The following is a 22,982-nucleotide window of genomic DNA, read 5'->3' as shown; positions in this document are numbered from 1 at the left end:
ATCATGGAACTCCCAGTCACCTGCCCCGAGGTCAGCCTGCAGGTAGGAAGGTGGCCTTAGGAATTGTGGTATTCGAGTCCCCAGCAGTCACAGGTGACCGTCAGCACCAGTACAGCAAACCTGACATTGAGTGCCTCAGGTGGTCTCCAAGGTGGAATGGCACCTGGGAGCTCAGCCGAGTCCCAGGATGGGCAGCAGCTCCAGGACATAAGGAGCCCAGAGACATACGCAGGACACAGCAGCCAAATGAATCATGTCATCATCACTCCATGCTGATAGAGATGAGTCTCAAGACTGAGCACCACACTGAGATTCCAGCATTTATCTCACACTCTCCTGAAATATTTAAATGATTAGAACTCATTAAAAAAAAAGAACTAGTAGACTAAGTGTTTAATATATTTCAAATATAAAAATTCTATTCATGTATTTCAAATACCAAGTTAAAAAAAAAATTAAGGGGAATAACTATGGAATGAATCTAATAGAATCATGGTATATACATATATAAATGAATGAAAGGGGATTTCTCCTTTACGTATACATAGAGAGTACCAGCCAAAAATAAATAAAGAGGGCTGGGGCTGGGGCTCAGTGGTAGAGTGCTCGCCTAGCACCCGTGAGGCACTGGGTTCAAAACTCAGCACCACATAAAATTAAAGAAAAAAAAAAGTATTGTGTCCACCTACAACTAAATAATATATATTAAAAATAAATAAATAAAGGAGTGAAAGGAAGATCAGTAGAGTAGAAAGGGAGGAAAAGGGGAAGAAAAAAGAGGGGGAGTAAGGATTGAAGTCAAATTCCTTGTGTGTGTAATTTTGCCAAAAGGAGCCCAAATACTATGTATAATTAAAATGCTCTAATAAATATATATATATATATATATTAGAAAGTTGAATCTATGAAAACTTAACAAGAACCTCACAAAAGAATTCTAAAATTCTCACAAGAAAAGTTAATATAAACAAATTGTTAAAGAGACACTACAGGTGTGGTGGCACACACCTGTAATCCCAGCAATTTGGGAGGCTGAAGCAGGAGAATCACAAATTCAAGGCCAGCTTCAGCAACTTCTTGAGGCCCTAAGCCACTTAGTAAGATTTTGTCTCAAAATAAAAAAATAAGAAGGGTCGGGGACGTGGCTCAGTGGTAAAGCCCCTCCCAAGAAAAAAAAAAAGGTAGAGAAACACAACAGACTGTATTAAAATGAAAGTTTAATTTCAAAAGCTTTTAAGTAATAATAATTTGATTCTCTTTAAAAAGTGTAATCTTAAAAACAATTTTTTTCAGTGGTGTCATCATTGAATCACAAGTAACTTTTTATGTAAAATCTTTTTATCTGGAGATAAATGAGATCCTTTGTACTCTTTATTATTTAGAGACTCATCTAACTCCAAATATTTTTCTCTGACTCCCACAAATAGTTCAATGGTGATAACTTTGAGGAAAACTTTTAAATATATAATCTTATCTTTGCAATATTGTCAACTATGTTGTGGATAGAGAGCTCTCAATTCTGGTCTCTTTTCCATCCGTCATCTTTCATTTCCTTGTGTAGAAATGAACATTCCCGAGCACTTAGTTGACTCAGTTATAGTGCTTTTGTGTTCATTTTCCATTTGTCTAGAAATGGAGCAAGAGCTGTTCATACAGTAGAGGTTTTGCTCTTACTGGTTTTTCTCTTATGACAATGGACATGCGTGAAAATGTTTTCAAATGAGGAGGCAACGTTTAGATCAAAACCTTAACTTCTCTGAATATATTTCATGATAGAAGTGATTCAGACTTATTTTCTTCATGCCAAATTAAGCAACATGGCAACTTCAAATGCTCTGCTATTTTGGGTACCTAAAAACAGCTCAGCATCTTGGAATTCTGGAAATTTGTGCTGTAATCACTATTTGAGACTAAATAAGGTTTCTTGGTGGTTTTCCCAGTGTATACAGACCTGGAACATGTCTATGGAACTCAGCTATAATTTATCTCAACATTCAAATAGAAATTCATTTGGGCTACAAGTAAATCTTAAAGGATGTTAATATTCAGTGGAAATGCAAATCTATGCACCTAGTTGGGTCATCTTAATATTGCCAAGGGGAATGCTGAGGATGTTATTTTATGTATTACTTGGTGAATTTAAAACCCTTATGAGATAATGGGATTTGGGGGTATTGTAATGAGGTTTTCCTTTTCTCTCAACCTTAGCCCAGCTGTCTCTACACACACACACCATTCCAAATACGTCATTCTTAAAACTCTTTTCTAGTTGTCTTAATTCTTTGATAAATGCCATTTAACCTTTCCAAGAGTCATCTGCAAATTAAACACAGAGCAGAAACGTGCTGAAAGGACAGTCCTAGCCCACGTGTCTTGGTGGTAGAAGGCATTCACACCCCCAAGACCACCAGGCCACAGCCCAGCTGAGCACGTCCACACCGCCATCTTGCCAGCAGACCTGATATAAGGATCACAAGGCAGTATATTTCCCAAGAATGTAAAACAATTGTTTTGAGTGATGGAGAGGTATCCCAGAGCTCACCTAGAACAACCTCTTTCCTCTACAAAAGAGAACATTGAAGTTCAGGAAGGGAAAACAACAGGCCCAAATCACTCAACTAGATGGTGCCAGATACAGGACTATAGTCAGACTCCCCTCTCCTAGCCAGAGCTCTGTCCTGTCCACCATGGTATGCCACCTTCCACGTGCATAGTGGAATAGCTCCTGGGCTGCTGTCCTATTGACAGCCCCCATTCCCATCTTCCCCATCTCCCTTCAATTTACTATAGCATAATATTTAGTCCTCTTGCTCACAGCTCTATGTAAACGAGGCTCCAATAAACTACACCAATGTTGCCACTGACAAGGGAGTGATCCACGGCCTGGGGAAAGTTCTGGAAATTCAGAGGAATCGATGTGATATTAATGACACCATTATTGTACAGGTAAGTTATATCCAGAACCAAGACACAAGGAATGGGTGATGACTTATTTTTTATAATTTTAATTTTTTAAGCTTAAGAATTTTCTTTTAAGATATCTCAGTCCAAAAACAACTCAGTGAGCATCTCTGATGTATGTGCCCAGGAACACATGGGCTGTGGTTCTGCAGAGATAAATAAGATGTGAGCTTTGTCCCTGACGGGCTCATGATCTAGTGCAACAGGGTGCTCCTTGGGTGCCTGGGAAAGGCCACCTGGAGGCTGTGTTGAGCAGGAGCCTGAAGCCACAGCTCTCCTCCAAGGGAAAATGTGCAGGGGGGGCTCTGGGGTGCACCTATGGTGGATATTGGCTAAGCCTGGTCTACTAGAAGAGAAATTAGGAATGGATGATTTCAGTGTATTATGGGATGCTCAAATGGAGGCTTTCCACCTCAGTCCATGGGACAGCGGAGGATCCTTTACTAACAGTAATAACTGCTGGTGTTGATTAAGTACTCTCTGTGTGTCAGGGGCTGCTCTAAACTTCCCCACAACACGTACAAAGTAGGTACTCTCACTGTACCCATTTCACAGATGGGAAAATGAACCACAGCAAGATTAATAATGCACCCAGGCTCACACATTAGCAAACAGCAGCCCCAGAGCCAGAATTCTGAATAACCACACTATACCACCCAGTAGGTACCAAGTTAAGAACCAGATACACAGGCAGGCCTCTTTCTATTTTAGGAGTAGGTTGCACTTGAGTATTTTAACATCTGCATTTTAACATCTGCCCTTCATAGGTGTTATTTCTTTGGAGTATCCTGACTCTGTGCCCCTCAGCTAGACCAGGTCTAGCTCCTGAGGTTGGGCACATGTGTAACACGTTGGTGGTCTCTGAATCCGGCCCAATCTCACGGTTTTTCGGTAAATCAGGGTTATTGTTAAAGGAATTTGGATTTAAATGAGTTGAGACCTCCACACCTTAAAAAGTTATTAGAGTCAGAAGAACATTATGGGGGAAAAGTGATCCTCAAACATGCAAACCATAGAGCAGTTCATGTGTTTGTCTCAAAGAACATTAAAGAGGTTGACCAGATGATCTTCACCAATTTTCATCTATTTATTTTATTTTCCCTCATTTTCAATTCCTCAGCTCCAAGCTCTAGAAAACATTTGCAGCCTCGTTTTGCACTAAAATTAATAATCTTGAAATTTCTCCTTTGTTTCTGTTTTACCAAGGGCAAGTGTGGAAAGTGTCCCCAGAAACCAATCTGCCCATTAGGAACCAAACCACTAGTAAGTATTTTGTCTGCTCCAGATCTGTGGGTGTCCAGACTGAAAAATCAGACCTCGTTTTCCTTCCTTCATTCCTTTCCCTGGTTGTAAATGCATTCTTTGTTATCCTGTATACATCTTCATCAAGGCTTAAGTGCATTTTTAAAGGAACCAAGGCAAGATTTCATTAATAACTAAATAGAAGTGGGTTCATACATCAACACATTGCTGGACGGGATTGTTCACTTTCTGCATCTTTCACAGTAGCCAGTGGAGGACCACAGCAAGAAATCTTTTCAGAGAGGACAGACTCCATATCCAAAACCAGATCCGGCCTGCTGTGTTCCCCCTGACTGATTTCCTTTGATACTTGTAGTTATAGCTAACTTCCTCAAAAAAGCAGAGTCAGACCGAGGAGAGGTAGATATGTTTGGGGATTAATTCCCAGCTTGTAGCTCTTTTTGATAATAGCTACTTTTATTTATTTGTTTGTTTGTTTGTTTGTTTGTTTGTTTGTTTGTTTTATACTGGAGAGTGAACCCAAGGGCACTTACCCACTGAGCCACATCCCCAGCCTTTTTTTTTTTTAATTTATTTAGAGACAGGTTCTCACTGAGTTGCTTAGCACCTCACTTTTGATGAGGCTCCTCCTGCTTCAGCCTCCAGAGCTGCTGGGATTACATACTTGGTAATAATAGCTATTTCTGATAGGACTGTTATGAAGTATGAACACTTGTGCATCTTCCACAGCATGATGATGATAATTTATGGTAACAATAATGAATGCTGATTTTTCTCACTTGAGTTTTAATTTCGTTTTGTATATTTATAAATGTTTATAAGCAAAAAAAAAAATCTTTTCTTGGGCCAAGGGAAAATAGAAATCAATAAAAATAGAAATGCAGGTTTAGGTCAATGAATATACAGGATTGCAAAGATGCTATCAGAATTGTTCTACAATTCTTCTGAAGTTGAGTTGGTTTCTAGAGGAGCGTTCTTTTTATGGGGTATTACCTCCCAGTGTAATTATTTGGATTTTTCCACCTGGCCTTCTGTAGCAGCATAGTGTCTTTATGTTTTCTTGCTCTGAACCCATAAGAGAAGCCACGCCCTCTCTGTCCAAAACACACTGGTCAGAAAGACAGAAACATCTCACCCACTTACACGCCTTTAGAGAATGAAAAACTTCTTAACTAAAAAGTCAACAGAATCTTTACTATTTTGTAGGGCGATGAGACAAAGAAATGCATCTATTCCATTTATTTCATGGGAAAGCGGTCCATGTTCTTTGGGTGTCGACCCAAGTGTGTGAAGATGACCATCGTGAGTATAATGCTGTCGTTGTCCTTCTCATCCCTCCAACACTGGGAAACTCAATCTCAGGTCAGACTTCCAAAATGCGCGTACTCTGCCCATCTCCTCTTCCCCCCTGCCCATCTTTGTCCTCGTCAAATGATAGCGGTAGCAATGAAACAGCAGCCCTGCCAATCAAAAAATGGGTAAAAGCCACCACATTCGATTATACAGTGAAGAAATCGATATTCTGAGAGGCAAGAGCAAAAAGAGACAGAAGACGTGGCTGCCACCAAGGCAAGACAAGGTGCCCCTGGTCATTTAGAAAATGGGACCCCAAAGCTAAGGGTTTCTGGGGGTCATTTATAACGTCCAACCTTCTTCTTTCCCAGAACACTAGACATGCCCTCTTCTGTTTTAGCAAAGACCAGATGGTTTGGCCCTTAAGCTACAGAGCTCGGGGCTGGAAAAATTTTTATGTTTTAATGCACTAAGCAAAAAGACAGGCCAAACCCAAATGGTCATCCTCCAGGGCTCCCCTGAACTCTAGGAGATCCTCTCATAAAAGGCCAGAGGCCTCCTCCACAGAGGCCTCCCCTCCTTCAGTAGGACATGAAGTAGCATTTGATGTGAGGGGCCCTCGTTTGGAGATGGCGACGGCCTGCGGGTCTCAATCCTCTGCCTCATACCAGGGAAGTTGCTCAGCTTCTCCCCATCCTCCGGGGCTCCACCTCCGTCCCCCATGAGCCTGGGGTCAAAGAGACAGGCAACCCTGGAGTGCCACCGAGGGACATGCGCACTCAGCCTGTCCTTGTGTTTCAGACGAGAGCGTGCTGCGCTGGCTTCTTCGGTCCCCAGTGCCAGGCCTGCCCTGGGAGACCCCAGAACGTCTGCTTCGGGAATGGCATCTGTTTGGACGGTGTGAACGGCACGGGCGTGTGTGAGTGTGGCCAGGGCTTCAGCGGGACGGCCTGCGAGACCTGCACCGAGGGCAAGTATGGCATCCACTGTGACCAAGGTGCGCACCCACCTCCGCAGGCCAGGCCCCAGGCTGCAGGGACTAACCAGCCAAGGCGAGGAGAGAGCCAGCCCTCCCCCGCTCCTTCAGCCCTCTCTCCAGGCAGACTCGGACCCGCCTGTGTGGCTATCATGGATTGTAAGACTGTGTCATGTGCACAGGGCAGCGTTTCTAAACATTGATCTGGACCTACCAACCTACGCTGATATTCCCAGGCCTACCTATATACACTAGTTATCATCGTTAACATTTCATGATGGACATCGCTCAACAGTTTGAAAGGCAGACTTGTGCACATTATCTCATTTAATCCATACAGGAGCAACCTTACATACTTGGGGATTGCTGTGCCCATTTTGCAGATGAGGATGTTGACTTCCCCTAAGGCCATAGCTGATGAGAAACAGGACTGAGATAGAAAGGCACACTTTGCTTGACTCCAAAGCCTGGCTCTTAAATCAAGCACATCCTTTTTGAAAAGATCACTCAACTGATTTGCCATCAGCAAGCTCTGTGCTTTGTTTTTGCAAAAATGGTGCTGAGTTTGAGCTAAGTCATCTGCATGTTCGCACCCTAGCTTCTTTGTGCCCAGGGAAACACACCTGTGAGAGGGAAGGAGAAAGTTCCTACTCCATGATTATAAAACAAATCCTTGTTTTACCTGGTACTAAAAACCAGGAACTGAGCTGTCACTGTCTTCTCATTAGCTGCTCTAAGGCGGGCAAAATAAATATATAATTGAATCACTACAATATGGCCATATAATAGGCCATTGAAATTAGAGTACTTACATTTTTTTCTGGATTGTTTGGAAGAACTGTGTGTTTGCACTTGTGCAGGAGTTCCAAACCTAAAGCCACAGGGACAGTCATGGAGTCCAACAAACCCTTTTGAGGGGGAAGGAACCCCTAGCTGTCATCCAGTTCTCAAAGAGAAGGTTAGTAGGTCCAGGTCAATGTTTAGAAACGCTGCCCTGTGCACATGACACACACAGTCTTACAATCCATGATAGCAACACCCACGTTCCTGAAAAACATGGCGGTGCACACAGGTTCTTGTGAACCCAGAATCAAATGAATGGGCTTCTTTAGAGTCCAGTCTTTGGAAATAAACATGATTCTGTGCCAAGGGGCCCCACATAACCTGGATCCTCAGATAACCTTGGCCGAGGCACTCAATGCTAGTTGGGTCACTATGGTGCTACAGGGCCCCAAGCTGGGGTGTGAGCTGCTGTGTTGGAGCATGACCTGGCTCACCTTGAACCTGCGTCCCTGCCACCTGTGCTCCGCCCTCACTCTGACTGTAGCCCCCTCCATAAAAGACAATGGTATCCTAGAATAGGCTGCAGTAAATGATAAGCAAGGTGTTGGACGTGGGTCGGAATCTGACTGTTTTCAGGCATCTATCCACTTAGCGTGTCCTTGTGTCCACGGGAGATGCAACCAAGGACCCTCAGGTGACGGCTCCTGTGAATGTGACGTTGGATGGCGAGGCGTGAGATGCGACAGCGGTAAGAGCGAGCCCTTCATGTTTATCTTCTATTCCTAGCTCCACTTCTTGGCTGCTACATACTGTTCTTTTAAATTATAAATGACACCTTTATTGCTTCTTTTGGCAATAATCATACTGCCTTCTTGCAGCACAAAGTTTGTAAAATAAAGAAAAGAAAAGAAACATTACTCACCCTCCCAGGGCAGGAAAACACTGTCACTGACATTCTGTACCAGCCTCTGAGCCGTGTCCAGGAGTGTAGAGTGTACAGGGGACCGGAGGCTTCAGGCTGTTCTACAATCTCCCTTTTTCACTTTGCAATAGATAATAGACATTTTTCCATGTGAATAAATGTAGATAAATGTCATTAATTTTTAATTTCAACTGTCCCAGGGCAAAAAGAAAGGAGAAGACAGTGGGGAAAACAAGCAAAGAAACCAAAAATCAGTCACATAGGGCTGGGAGATAGCTCAGTTGGTAGAGTGCTTGCCTCATGTGCACAAAGCCCTGGGTTCAATCCCCAGCACCACAAAAAGAAGAAAAAAAAATAGTCATGTAGATGAGTCCCAACAAGATTGGTTGGGATCAGGAAATCTTACTACCCTGGGTTTTTTGCTTTGTTTTGTCATTTTGTTTTGTTCTGTTCTGTGCTGTAGGGCTGGGGCTCAACCCAGGGCCTCATGCGTGCTGAGCAAGCGCTCTACCACTGAGCCCCAGCCCCAGCCCAACTGCAAAACAAGGCCACATGAGCACACCCCGTGCGCATCTTTCTGCATTTGTCTGATTAATCTATTTGGTTAAATTCCAAGAGATGAGGGCCTCTGAGTCAGAAGTAGCACTCTGGGGGGAGGTCTAGCCATCTGTCCTCCAGGGATGGTGTCAGCTTATTGTCCCACCAGGGTCTGGGAAGGGCCTTCTCTTTGGCCTCACCACTTTGCACGGGTTCTTGCTGTGCTCCAGGTGAGTCGTGAGAGGGAAGAGAAGGCCAAGCTGAAGAAATCGCACGGGAGAGAACAAAGGTGTGGGCAAGCTGTGCACCTTTAGGGGATCAAAGGATTGCAGAATGAGGGGTGCATGGTGCCGGGGTCCAAGGAGTGGGGTCCAAGGAGTCCTGAAGGATGAGTGGCATTGGCAAAAAGGATGAGACAGGAGTCGCTCCGTTGGAGCAATCTTCAGAGAGTGCTGTCACACAGCTTTCTCTGGGTCATCTTTTATTGCAATTTTTCTCATCATTATAGATTCAGAATACGTCATTGATCTTACAATGTCAAAACTTTGCCAAGACATGAAATTTCCATAACCATCATTAGGGGTATAGAAAAATGTAACATCAATTTACATTTTTCCAGGATGTGACCTTTAGTTATCAATTATTAAAGGTACAGAATCATTAATAAAATGCATCACTAATTCACATTTTTCAGATTTTCCCAAGATGTACTATTTTTCCCAAGATATGCTATTTTCTTATTGACTAATGCCAAACTACGTAACCAGACACTAAGTCTCCTAACCTATCATTAACCTTCAAGTTTAAAGTACACCTGCACCTTATTGCTAATCTAAAATTCCCATCTAAAGAAGTCCCTTTAAATCTTATACTTAAAATACCCTAAAGTTTATAAACCATACTTCTTAAAGCATATCAGAAACCCATACAACTAAAAACTTAAGAATTCTAAACCCAAGAATCTAAATAAAATAATGTTTCTAACATTATTCTAAAAATGTCTTATAACTATGCTCATCATAAGTCCCTATGTGAAGTAAAAGAGGGTTTATAGAAAAGAGGAGAATGTATCTTTATATGTCTTAACTTTCCTAAGTTAAATCCTTAATCAAAATAAAACTACTATGGTGGGCTTTGTATAATAGCATAATGATTAGGCTTCCTAAGAGGCTGGAAATATGGGCTTGGGTTTTTAGTTGATATACTCAATGTGGTGCCTAAAATTCTTGTGACCTTTTGGAGAATGATTGTTGTCCGTTGTCAGTTTTCTCCTCAATGTACTGAGATAGAGGAGCAGCCTTCTATTTTGTTCTCGACATGCTGACGGGTAGTAGAACAGCCTTCAAGGCATGAACTACCTGTTATGTCCTAGCCACCTGAAATTTAATTTGGTTTGGCATTTAACATACTCATGCCTCCTGTCAGGAACATGAGCAGGAAAATGAAAAGTCCCAATTACATAAAAAAGGGTCTCATGGTTTTGGTTTCCCAGCAACCAGCACGGCTTTGCCAGCACTCATCCTCACTGTGACCTTGTCAAGACAGTGGGAGGGGGAGCGCCTTCACCACATGGGGGCAGAGGATTGCTGGGTGGAGAAGCTACTGAGGGGGGCAAAGCTAGATCACCAAAGACCAAAGATAGAAAATCCAAATCCTTCTCCAAAGGACCCACCGTGGAGTCACTGCCAATTAATCAAAGACTTAGAGCCCGTTCCAGAGAGAACTAAAAGAAGATTGGGATTTCAGTAGGTAGAGAATGGAAAGAAAGGAGTTTTTAAGTTTAAGGAAACACACAAACTGGGCATGGTTGCGCACATCTATAACCCCAGCGGCTCAGGAGGCTGAGACAGGAGGATCGTGAATTCAAAGCCAGCCTCAGCAACATCGAGGTGCTAAGCAACTCAGTGAGAACCTGTCTCTAAATGAAATACAAAATAGGGCTGGGGGTGTGGCTCAGTGGTCGAGTGCCCCCAAGTTCAATCCCTGGTACCCCCCCCCAAAAAAAGAAAAAGAAAACACACAAAAGCACACACTTCCATTGCACCCATTTGAGTGTATAAATATTCCCTCTAACATAAAGCAGATCACCTTTAGAGCCAGGTCCGTGTTTCAGGACCTGCATGATAAGGCCAAGGCTATGAGATTTTTACTCCAAAAGCTCTCAGCATGAGCATCCTGCATGATGGGTACTCTTTTCTCCTCTCTAATGATTTCTTTCAGGATTCTTCCCTGCCAGGGAATATCAATTATTCTAATAGCTGGACTATCTGGACATCCAAGGGCAATAACCCTCGCTGTGTCCATGAAATTTAGCAATAATGCAAGTGATGATTGAGTGCCTGCTGTGTCTCAGGCCCTGGGCTATTTCTACACACGCAAATATCAAATTAGTTGTTTGTCGAGTTTGCTTGTTTGTATCAGTGCATCACAAAATGATGAAAAACTAGAAAGAATAGCATGAGAAGTAGATATACAAGTAGAAAATCAAAACCCAGGGTGGGGAGGGGGATGCACATCGACACCTAGGTTGATGCTCCATGAGTCTGTAGTTACACTCAAGGGAGGATCCTGCGTTTGACTCATCCCTGTAACCTCCCTGCCTAGCACAGAGGCCAGCAATCAGGAGACACTCCATGAGTATATCTGACCTTCATATATGGCTTGAGCTCCCTGGCAGCCAAATGTAAAAGAGGACTTACATGGTCACATGGATTCCCACATTTAACACGATGCATACCAGCTACTTCTGAGGAACTGCCTCTTTTCCTAGCACCAGCTGCTAAAAGAAAATTCTCATGTGAAGACTAACACAGCAACTGGGTTTTCTTTTTCAGCGATCACAGTAGACAACTGCAATCGGATGTGCCACACCAGTGCCAAGTAGGTACCCTCCGGCCTTCTTTGGGGATAATGCAAAGGGGATTGTTTCCCAGTTGCACCCCAGGCTCAGTCTTCAAGGAATTAGTTTCCTGACAGCATTTCTGAGGACTTAGGATAAATTTAACTATGAAACTGAAAAGGTCTTTAACGAGGCCACCATCAGCCTGCCAGATCCAGCCCTTTCAACAAGCTGTCCTCTGACTCACTCGGTACTTTTGACACCAATGCCAGTTGTTGTCCCCGGTCAAGCCACCAGGACTCTCCCACAGAAGCAAGGAGGAGCGAGGTTGCCTCAGTAGGCTTGCCTCCTGATTTACAGCCAAGCCTGCTGGCCTCCTCACTCCAATGGGGCTCACACTTCCCACTTCCAGAGAGTTTAGTGAGGACATTAAGAACCCATCAGCTGGAGTTAGACCTGATCTCATAGTCAGCCTCTGTCACTGTCACTGTTGCATGACCTCCCATCAATTGCTTATTCTAAATTTCAGTTTCTTTATCTGAAAATGGAAGTAATAGTAATTCCCTCTTGCTGGGGTTATGGGATAATGCGTAGATGACACAAGACAAGGCTTGAAGTTCAGCTGCTTGCATGTCGGTCACTTTCTGAAGATCAGTAGCCACTCTCTTTATTCCTGGGCTGACATCTACGTAGGTATTGGACAGTCTGCCTGATTCATGGCTGCAGTCTTCGCTGTTTGTGATGGAGACACACCAGCAATGGAGTCTCCTCCCACCCCTAGACTGACCTCCAAGGGCCTCCTGCAGGCAGGGGCTGGGATGTGGGGACAACGGGGTAATGTGAGTCATGTGGAGGAGGTTGAGTATCTTCCTACCATCTACCGTTCCTCGCCACAGCTGCCTTCTCAACCCGGATGGTACAGCCTCATGCAAATGTGCAGCAGGATTCCAAGGCAACGGGACGGTCTGCACAGGTGAGTGAAGAGGGGTTTGCTGGGGACCAGATAGGCTCCTCTGGCCTCTTGAGAGTCTGCATTGCTGAGCATTAATGGGCCCCAGCAGCTGGTGCCAGCCATGGGTGGTGAGTTACATGAACTGGCAGCTGGTTATACCAGCGATGGGAAACCCACTGTTCTTGGATGGGCTTGCAGGAAGGGGCAGCAGTTGTTCCACGCTCAGAGCAGAGGTGCACTGCCTTGAGGGCAAGTGCAGCTTTGGAAACCATGGCTTTAATTGGCCAAGGGCATGGTTGGGTCATCAGGACCCTAAAATGGGCCATAATGGGCACTAGGCCCTGATTCCCCCTCCTATGAGCCCTGTGGTCTTGGATGGGTCCTTTAACTGCTGTGAGCCCTGTTAACACGTTCATAAAGTCAACTTCAAACTACCTTCCGTGCAGAGTGCTGTTGAGGCTAAGTGGCCTCTCTGTCCATGCAGCTGTTGACACCCCAGTCTCTCCTTAGACTCCCTGGGTTTGAATCTAAGTTACCTTGGGAAAGTTGCCTGTTCTTTATCCAATTATTTTCTCTCCAAATTGTGGATAATGAGAGGCTTCCTCTTGGGTTGTTCAATGTAACCCAGATTCATATCTCCAAAGTGCTAAGAAAGGTGAGCTATTATTCTTATGGTGGCCTGAGCACACATTTAGCACTAGAAAAACAGCAATGCTAAAATGTCACTTTGCTCTTGAGCACCACGTCCTGGCAGCCTGGGGTCCATAGTCTGGCAGAGCTGAACAATGATCCATCCAACAACTGCCTCCTGATCCCCTTACCCCCAGGAATTTTCCCAGGATGCCAGGTGCCATGCCCCTAGTCGCCAGATGTTTCCTGCAGCAGGACATGTAGCCCCTGTTAGCAAAAGAGCTGAACAGGGCGAATAGCCGGAGTGTTTTTCTTGCCCTCTGTTCTGGGGAATCCGCCATATTTAATCCCATGCCTGCTGGAGTCGTTTCAAAGTCTCTTCTGTTTCTTCGTTGACTTAAGTAAAAGGCATCAGTACATCTTCTGCCCTCTCCCTCCTCTTCTGTGTTATCTCCCTCCTCCACAGCCATCAACGCCTGTGAGACCAGCAACGGAGGATGTTCTGCCAATGCCATCTGCAAAAGAACCACCCCCGGAAGCCGGGTGTGCGTGTGCAAGGAGGGCTATACAGGCGACGGCATCGTGTGCCTCGGTAGGTGACAGCCTCAGCCATCCGGTGGAAGTGGTGTGAGAGTCAGAGCCCTACTAAGTGAGACTGATGTGTGGGGAGCGGTGATGTGATTCGGGTGTCTGATTGCCTCGTGGTTGTGGTGCATTTGTGCTGGGATCCCCCTGTGCAAAAGTACAGTTGCCTGTGGCCCCGTTGCTATGGTGACACTGGGTGTATGGGGACACTTCGGGTTAATGCTCAGAGTTATCAGTTTCAAACCTTGAAATGCAGAAGCTGAGTCCCAGGGATAGAGAATTCTGAGCACAGTGACAGAACCACAATGTCTCGTCCGCACTGTGACCTTCCAGCCTGCCTGCTTTGCAGAAACTTAACCACAAATAACCTTTTGATGATAAAACTGATAGGATAAACATGCGGAGCCTGCATGGCGCTGTTCTCAGAGTTCAGTTTCCCACCTGATCTCGCTTTTCTCTCTAAATGTTTGTGTGTTTTTCTTAATGCCCCATCGCCCCTTGCCAGTTTCTGAATTGATGGCTGGTCGTGGCACTGATACGTGGCCTTGTACTCTGCAGACACACAGCTGCTGGGGTCCTTATTCGGTTTGCCTTAGCGGGAAAGCAGGAGGGTGGGAAATGCTGCGGCCACAGGGGTATGGAGGCCTGCGATGTCCAGACACCAGCGGTTTCCAATTAAAAATAAGGGAGGTGCCTGAACTTCTACATTTCCATATATATATACACACACACACATACATACACACACATACACACATATATACAAGTAGCATTTTCTTACTGAATAATTATTTCAGAAGGCTTATAGGCTTGAAGGCAAAATTCTAGAAATAACTTCTCTCAGGCTAGGAAGTACCTCCGTGGAAAGCGCCTACCTGTCATGCAGGATGCCCTGTATTTGATCCCCAATACTGAAAACAGAAAGCATAGCCACTACCGGGGTGCGATGGTGCATGCCTGTAATCCCAGCAGCTCAGGAGGCTGAGGCAGGAAGATGGCGAATTCAAAGCCAGCCTCAGCAAAATGTGAGGCACTAAGCAACTCAGTGCCTCTAAATAAAATACAAGAAATAGGACTGGAGATGTGGTTCAGTGGTTAAGTGCCCCTGGGTTCAATCTCTGGTACCAAAGTAAGTAAAACATCAAAATAAAACCTTGAAAAAAAAAAAAGGACAGATACCTTCTACTTTTATATTACTCCACTTTTCTATGTACACTTTTACTGTTTAACAAAAATAATGTCTCATGTTATACAGGGTGTTCTATGCATAGAATAACTTTCCCCAAAAATATACATACTGCTACACACAGTTCTGCTGTGAAGGTATATGGTAGTGATTTGTCTGAATTTTCACTTTTTAGTTGGGAAAAAAAAAAATCTCACGAAGAAGCGTTGCAACAGTAATACAAATAAGACCCACCTGCTTTTATCTATGTTCACCCATTAACATTTTACCCCATTTGCTTTATCATTTGTTCCCTTTCTAGATATACATATTTCTTAAGCATTAGAGAATGATCTGCATATATCATATCCCATTTATCCCTAATAATTATGTATTTCCTAAGGATATGTGCAGTCTCCTCTATAAGAGCAGTTATCAACCTCACTAAGCTTATTACTGATATTTTTATTGGTATTTAATACTTTTGTCTAGTTACATTTATATTCTAATTGACAAAATTAGAATGCGTATTTAATACTAAAGTATTAAATATCAGGACTTCTCTCTAGTTACATTCATATTCTAATTTTGTCAATTGTCCCAATAATGTGCTTTTTGACATTTTTTTCCCACAGTTCAGGATCCAGCCTGAGGTTAGTTCTTGCATTTAGTTGTCACCTTTCTTTGGTCCCCTGGAATCTGGGATAGTTCCTCAGCCTCGGTTTGTCTTTTATGACATTGACATTTAGGAAGAACATCGTCCACCACCCTTTTTTTCTTTGACATCTTGTCCTTGCTTGGTGTTTGTCTGAGATTAAGTTTGTGCGTTCCAGGCCCAAATGTCACCGTGTAGTTATTCCTTCCCCTTTGCTATCAATAAGCAATCAGTGGAGAAGAGATTCTTTAGCACCAAGAAAAACCTTGCTCCTCATCAAATGTCTTCTTAAGTTCAGCCTCCGCTGGATTCTTCTCTGAACCAATCTGTGTTGTGATGGTAGCAAGGTCAGACTCCAGGATTGTGTGGTTTCAAGTTCTTGGCTGCAAATGCTCACGTTCCCTCCACAGAGGGACAGCCTGCAGGCTGTGCTTCTGCTGGAATTAGCCCTTCCCAGGGGAGCTGATTTTGGAAAAACCATATCTGGTACCCTCCCCGATGGGTGACTGCTGCCTGTGAATTATCAGAAGCTGAGTCACACTGTGACACTGCCGCTCTTGGTCAGTCAGCCATCCTAGCATCCAGCAAGTTCCTCGGGGTGCCTTCCTGGCAAGCAAGGCTCACACTCAAGACAGATGTTGGCTTTTGTTTTAAAGGAATCAACCCATGTTTGGAGAACAACGGTGGCTGTGACAAGAATGCAGAGTGCACACAGACGGGACCCAACCAGGTGAGCGCACCTCCCTTTGCTTTCCTAGTAGGAAAACTGGATCTTAGAAGCAGGAAAAAAGAGGCTGAGAACAGACCTCTGCTGAGCTAATGGCAAAAATAGCTTAGGTGAAATGGTAACAGGGCAAGAGGCCATTCTTCAGAAGTGAGAAATGTGGGAGACCAAGGGGGCAAGGAGAAAGGGCTTCCCCAGCAGGAAGAAGTGGACATCTGCAAGCACCACATGATCCAGAAGGATCTAGAAGGTTCCCCCATGTGCTGCCCTCCCTTCCAGCTTTCAGATCCTCAGAATCCCACACCTTTTTCTTTGGCTCAAGGCTCTGATATGCATGTCCCACGGCAAAAGGGCACACTCCTCCCTCCACCTGTCTCGTGGTCAGCGCCCCTCTGAGGAGCAGAGTTAGGAAGGTGGGGGAAATACAAGGACCCATCAAGGATGAGGATGGGGGTCGGGGTGTGAGAGACACTGGAGGGAGCTGAGGCCCATGGTCTGCCTCCCTCAGTCTCAGTCACCCGGGGAACACACACATGGCCAGGAGGAAAGGTCACACATCTGAAATCAGATGACAAAGTAGAGTCCCTAATGCACATCCTGCAGATCTTGCTGAGCCATTCAGGGACCTGAAGACCAGGTTTCTTTTTGGGTAAAACAAGCAAATGCCTGAAGTGCTCAAAAATAAGAAAAATATATATATATACTCAAAGAAGTGTGTGTGTGTGTGTGTGTGTGTGTGTACACACCAAGGGAAAAATCAGATCAGTCAGCATTGGGCGTTTTATACAGTTAGGGGTCAGTAGAGTTTTTATTTTAAACCATTCGTGAGGTGGGGAACCTATCAGCTTTTTGGTGCTTATGGCCTGTAGAGTAAGTGGCCCTGCCAACCTAGAAGGCAGAGAAGGGAGAACTGAATAAGACCTTAACTGGGAAGGGATAGCTGAGGGGCGTCTGGGTAAAGGTTCAGGTGGGGTTGAAGCCCCTCGTGAAGAAAGAAGAGGAGGAATGTTGACAACCCACCCTGGCTGTCCCCACTGATAAGTTCAAGTTCTAACAGACAGAAATCAGACCAGGAATCTGCCACCACCTAGGAGGCTGGTGTGTGAATTAGGAAAGCTACCCCTTGGGAAGCCACACTGGAAGCTCACAGCCCGTGAAGGAAAGGGGGCTGGGTCGTAGCCCTGTGCCCAGGCACTGCTAAGAAGAGCACCTGTGACTTGGAGGCCCTGTGCCCAACGACCTGTAGAGAGTGCCCCTCCCTCAACTTGAAGCCTGCCCAACTTCCCTGGCCAACCCATGAGTTTGATCGATAACCCTCACATGGCACCTGGGTGGGCTGCAAAGCCCTCTTCTTAGCACCTCCTGGCACGGGGGCCTTTGAACTCAGCAGGGGTGGAGATGACCGAGCAGTGGGTATAATGGGAGTAGAGGGTAGCCTCTCTTCCTTTCAAAGTGAACCTTCTACCATCCAGAGAGAAGAGGTGAGGACCTGAAGGCAGGGGACCAAGTAGGGTAAGAAAGTTTTTAAAAAGAAGTCATCTTGGCAGTAAAGACAGGCCCTGCATGAGATCCAATATCCAAGCGAAGCGTGTGAATGTGCTGAAATAGAAGAGGAGAATCATCACTTAGAACGGATATCACCCGTAACCGGTGCAGGCTCCTCTAACATTGCCATTATGGGATGGAACTCGAGTCTGAGAGCCAGCACACACAGCCAGGACAGACCTGATCTAAAATGACCGCCTTTGCCTCTGCCCCTGGACAGGCTGCCTGTAACTGTTTGCCGAAGTACACTGGGGATGGCAAGACCTGCACGCTCATCAACATCTGCTTAACCGTGAGTATGCCCCCCCACACACACCGCCTGGGACAGAGCCTCGGAGCCTGAGGCGCCTCCTGCCCACCCTCTAGGGGATGCAGAGGGGACCTCCCGTGGAAGGCCTTAGGGCTGCTTCTGGCCTTAAAACCCCTTTCTCTCTCATGTCCCATTGTCACGTTGGGGAGAGAGAAGAGAAGGGATAGTCTGCCAACCTGTCCCCCTTGGACACAGGATCCCAAGGGGACGCAGGTGTACGTAGCTGGTGAGGAATTTGCCTAAATGCGGGCCCAGAGCCAGCTGGATTATCAGTCTCCCAAAAGCAGGCCACAGCAGGGTGTCCGCCTGCTTCCTATGCTCTGACATAATACCTAGGAAAACAGCCTCATGCAGGAAAGACTTGTTTTGGTTCCCAGTGTCAGAGATGCCAGTCGTTGGTCCCCTTGCTGTGGACTTGTGACGAGAAAGAACGTCACGGAGGGCAACATGTGGGGGAGCATAACTGCCCAGTTTATAGCAGAAGAGAGAAAGAGAGAGAGAGAGAGGGAGGGGCCAGGGACAAGATATGCCCTTCCTGGGCACCCCCCAGTGACCCACCTCCTCCAACTAGCCCCGCCTCCTACAGCGTCCACGCCTCCCAGTAGCCCATTCAATCATGACTTCATCAGTGGATTAATCCACTAATGAAATCAGAACCTTCACGATCCAGTCACCTCCCTCAGCCCTGCCACTGATCTGGGTTATACTGGGAACCAAGACTTCAATGCCTGAGGCTTTGGGGGACATTCCAGATCAAAGTCATGACAGGCACCCAGAGCCAGTTCTGGCTGAATAAGCCCTCGCGGGTTGGTGGACCAACAAGCTTTCACTCCCAGACTGAACTCGAGGCCCTGATCCGTCGTGAGGATGAGGCAATTGGGGGCTGGGGTCATCACCTGGGTGGGTTGGGTTTTTTAACTCTCTACTTCCCTAATGGGGAGGAGGAGGAGACCTCGGTTGAAAACTAACGTGGCAGAGTGTTGGAATGTTCTGTTCTTCAAAGGGCCAAATGTGGAGACAGTAAAAGTTCAGCAGTTACCAGGGGCCAGGAGGGAGGTGAAGGGGGTGGTGCACAGAGGATTTGAGGACAGTGACGGTGCTGTGCGTGCTGCAGTAAGGCTGGACCCGTGGCGTGACACACTGTCAAGACTCCCAGGACACACCCCACAGTGAACCCTAGTGTAAAACCTGGACCTTAGCACCAGGGTCATCAGTTCTATCATCAGTTCTATCGAATGTGCCATTCCAGCATGTGATGCTAATAAAGTGGGAAAGTGAGAGAGTGGAGGGGCTTCCAGGGAGCTCGGTCCTTTCTGCTTGATTTTCCTGCAGACCTAAAACTACTCTTGAAAAGAATCTATTGGTTTAAAAAAAAAGGAAAAATAAACTCAGAGAAGCTAGTGGTCAGTTCTCCCATCTTCTGTAACGTGTGTGCACGTGCGCAGTTTCTGCTATTCCAATATTCCAGGTTGTTGTTTTTTTTTTTCCCCAGCTTACACTATCTGCTGTCATAAGAGGAATGTGCCCAGCATAGTACAGTTTCTTAAACAGGACATTATTTATCTCAGATATATATTTTTTTCCTTCATCCATAGAAATCTGGAGAAATCTCAGGACCCAGGAGCATGAATTTCATGACCTCTTTATAAACAGGTCAACCACATTTTCTCAGCTCAGCTACAGTCATTGAGCCAAGTCTACCTACTAGCTTATTCCCCATACTGTGAGTTCTTGTTAAGGAAATTCCTCTCCCAAGCATGGTTTTCACCGCTGAGATGAGGCTCGAGACCCGCCTCCCCAGGAAGCCTTCCTGGATCAACCCCATAGCTCTGTTCTGGTCCCCTTGCATTGAGCAGGAGTTGGTAACGGCTGGAGGCACCTCTTCCCCCAGCTCCATGCACACACCATCCATTCTTCCCATTCTTCCCACTAAGGCACACAGGGAGGCAGCCATCGGCATCTCGAGGGCTGCCACATGACAGAAGCACTGATCTTGTTCTCTGAAAGCCCAAGGAGGGGGACCAGGGTCAGGGAGATGTGGAAGAAAACAAACTTCTCTCAGCTCAAGACAAAACATTAGAACTCTGCAGAGACAGAGTGTTGTTTCAAGAAGTAATGAGCTTATCATAACTCAAAGTATTGAACCCCAGGAATAAAGCGACAGGTGGGTACCTAACTGGACAACCATGGAGACCCCTCCCAACCCTGACTGTGTGACTTTGGGCTGGCTTGCTGCTTGGGGCGTGTATCCCTGGGGTCCCTTTCAGTGCATCAGCAGCAGACTGTTGACAGGCTTTCCCTCACTGTCCTCATGGCCATCCTGGTGGGAGCAGACTCCCCGGAACACATCTGCCCATTCTCTTACCTATCATTTAAAATAATTACCATCATTTAAAAATTGGGGAAATGTATATAAAAATTCATAAAAACTTGCATTTCGACCAGCCCAATGTTGTGCAAACCCAGCGGGAGCTCACTCAGCAAGTCTGAACCTGGACAAGCTCACTACTGCTGCTCAGAGCCTAACTATCCCAGCCTCACACTCCACAGGGATAAAATGTCCCGTAAACCTGGTGTCCTAGCGTGTCACATCTGGGGCCCTGGGTCTGGTCCAGGGAGGTCTCTAAGGTCCCACGTCAAACTGACATTCCTGGGGTGGCCAAACGTCAGGTACTGTGCTGGGGTTCCGAGTGCATTCTCCCACTTAATTCCAGTTACAACTGGATGAAAGAATTATTATCGTTCCCAACTTACCAAGGGCAGAGACTCCATCTGACGATGATTTTCCTAGGGCTGCTGTTAACAATTACCACAAAGTGAGTACAGAAATTTACTTTCTCAAATTTCAAAATCCACAATCAGGGTATCGGCCAGGATGCGTTCCTTTTGGGGTCTCCAGGGGAGCATCCTTCCGTGCTCCTGCCAGCTTCTGGTGGCTCCAGGCTCCCCTGGCTACGGCCGCACCCCTCCAGTCTCTGCCAACGTCTTCACTTGGCCCTCCCCTCTGTGTCTGTCTCCTCTCCTTTCATAAGAACACTTGTGGCCTTAAGGTCATCCTCTTAATCGCAGATGACCTCATCTCAAAATCCTTAATTATATTTATAGAAACTTTTTTCTAAATAAGGTCACATTTACAGGTACTGGAGCTCAGGACTTGGATATATCTTTTGGGGAACCACAATTCAACCCCCTACAGACTGGCGGGAATGAAAGTCCTCGCCCAGGATCTCAGAGCACTCCGTTTTATTTTCCGTGTTTTGTTGTTGTTGTTGTTGCTGTTATTTGGGGTGCATTATGACTGTACACAATGGTGGGGTTTGTTGTTACATATTCATACATGCACACAAAGTAACAATGTGATCCGGCCCATATCATTCCCCAGTATTTTCACTTTCCCTTCCCACCTCTCTCCCTTGGGTCCCCCTTTTTTTTTTACTATCTCCCTTCAATTTTCATGAGACACCCCCACACACACCTTTCTTTTCCTTTTCCTCTCTACTTCCGCATATGAGAAGAAACATAACCCTTGACCTTCTGAGTCTGGTTTATTTTACTTAACATAATGTTCTCAAGTTCCATCCATTTTCCTGCAAATGACAAAACTTCATTTTTCTTTATGGCTAAATAAAACTGCCATATATATATATATATATATATATATATATATATATATATATCTCACATTTTCTTTATCCATTCATCCATGGATGGACACCTAGGCTGGTTCCATAGTTTGGCTCCTGTGAATTATGCTGCTATAAACATGGGTATGCATGTCTCTTACCCATAGACAACATTCAACCTTGTGTTGGTTCAAAGACTTACAGCACAGCTGACCTGGTAGATCTGGGGGGCTCGTTGCTACCCTCTCAACTGCACAGGCTCTTAGGAATTAACTTTCTATTCCAAGGTCAGCAGAGGCCACCATGCCCTAAAGAGCCAGGCACAGAACATCAGTAGGAAGGCAAAAGCCTAAGGCTGTTCTAAAGGGGAACCTTCTGCACTGGGTGCCAGTTCCCTCTTGCTCTGAGCAGCGCCAGCCCATGGCTGGCCACCCTTCTGATTTTTTAAGAGAGATGCAAGTTTTTATGAATTTTTATATACATTTTTCCAATTTTTAAATGATGATAATTAATTTAATGAACAAATATTTTTTAAAAAACATATTGTTTGGGCTGGGGATGTGGCTCAAGTGGTAGCGCGCTCACCTGGCATGCGTGCGGCCCGGGTTCGATCCTCAGCACCACATACAAACAAAGATGTTGTGTCCGCCGAAAACTAAAAAATAAATATTAAAAAATTCTCTCTCTCTCTCTCTCTCTCTCTCTCTCTCTCTAAAAAAAATTACACTTCTAAAAAAAAAACATATTGTGAACATTGAACTATAACAAAAAAAAAAAACATACTCCTGGGGCCCAAGAACCACCAATTTCTGCCCAATTCCCATCACCAGGGTCCATGAAATGGTGCCTGTGCTGAATTAGTTCTCTGTTTTAAACTGCCTTCCTTCCTTCTGTGCTGCTAGAACAGAGTACTGAGACTGGGTCACCTCTGATGGGCAGGTGTTTCTTTCTCAGGGTATAGAGGCTGGGAAGTCCAAGGTCAAGGCACCCGCATCTGGCACAGGCCTTCCTTCTTGCTGTGTCATAATATGGAGGAAGGCATCGTGGGGCAGAGGGAGGACAGCAAGGGAGAGTGACTGCAAGAGGGAGAAGGAGAAGAGAGAGGGCCAATCTCATCCTTATATGGAGACTCACGCCTGCATAACGTCACTAGCCCATCCTTGAGGTCAGAGCCCTTGTGTCTAATCACCCCTCAAATGTTACCTTCTTTACATTGTTA

General features: G+C 45.4%; 1 protein-coding gene across 2 annotated transcripts in view; it reads left to right on the top strand.

Moving 5' to 3' along the window:
• Positions 1 to 22,982, top strand: part of Stab2 (stabilin 2) — a 155,308-nt gene that overhangs the window by 87,861 nt on the left and 44,465 nt on the right. For both annotated transcript variants that reach the window (XM_015482841.2, XM_048802956.1), the window contains 10 exons: positions 2,818 to 2,946; positions 4,168 to 4,224; positions 5,431 to 5,526; positions 6,319 to 6,514; positions 7,929 to 8,024; positions 11,570 to 11,615; positions 12,471 to 12,547; positions 13,623 to 13,748; positions 16,218 to 16,291; positions 18,051 to 18,122. In XM_015482841.2, the coding sequence (XP_015338327.1) occupies positions 2,818 to 2,946; positions 4,168 to 4,224; positions 5,431 to 5,526; positions 6,319 to 6,514; positions 7,929 to 8,024; positions 11,570 to 11,615; positions 12,471 to 12,547; positions 13,623 to 13,748; positions 16,218 to 16,291; positions 18,051 to 18,122 (969 nt within the window). The remainder of the gene's footprint in view (positions 1 to 2,817; positions 2,947 to 4,167; positions 4,225 to 5,430; positions 5,527 to 6,318; positions 6,515 to 7,928; positions 8,025 to 11,569; positions 11,616 to 12,470; positions 12,548 to 13,622; positions 13,749 to 16,217; positions 16,292 to 18,050; positions 18,123 to 22,982) is intronic.

The sequence above is a fragment of the Marmota marmota genome, unplaced genomic scaffold (assembly GCF_001458135.2).
Source record: "Marmota marmota marmota unplaced genomic scaffold, marMar, whole genome shotgun sequence".
NCBI lineage: Eukaryota > Metazoa > Chordata > Mammalia > Rodentia > Sciuridae > Marmota > Marmota marmota.
This window is presented reverse-complemented; position numbering and strand designations above follow the sequence as displayed.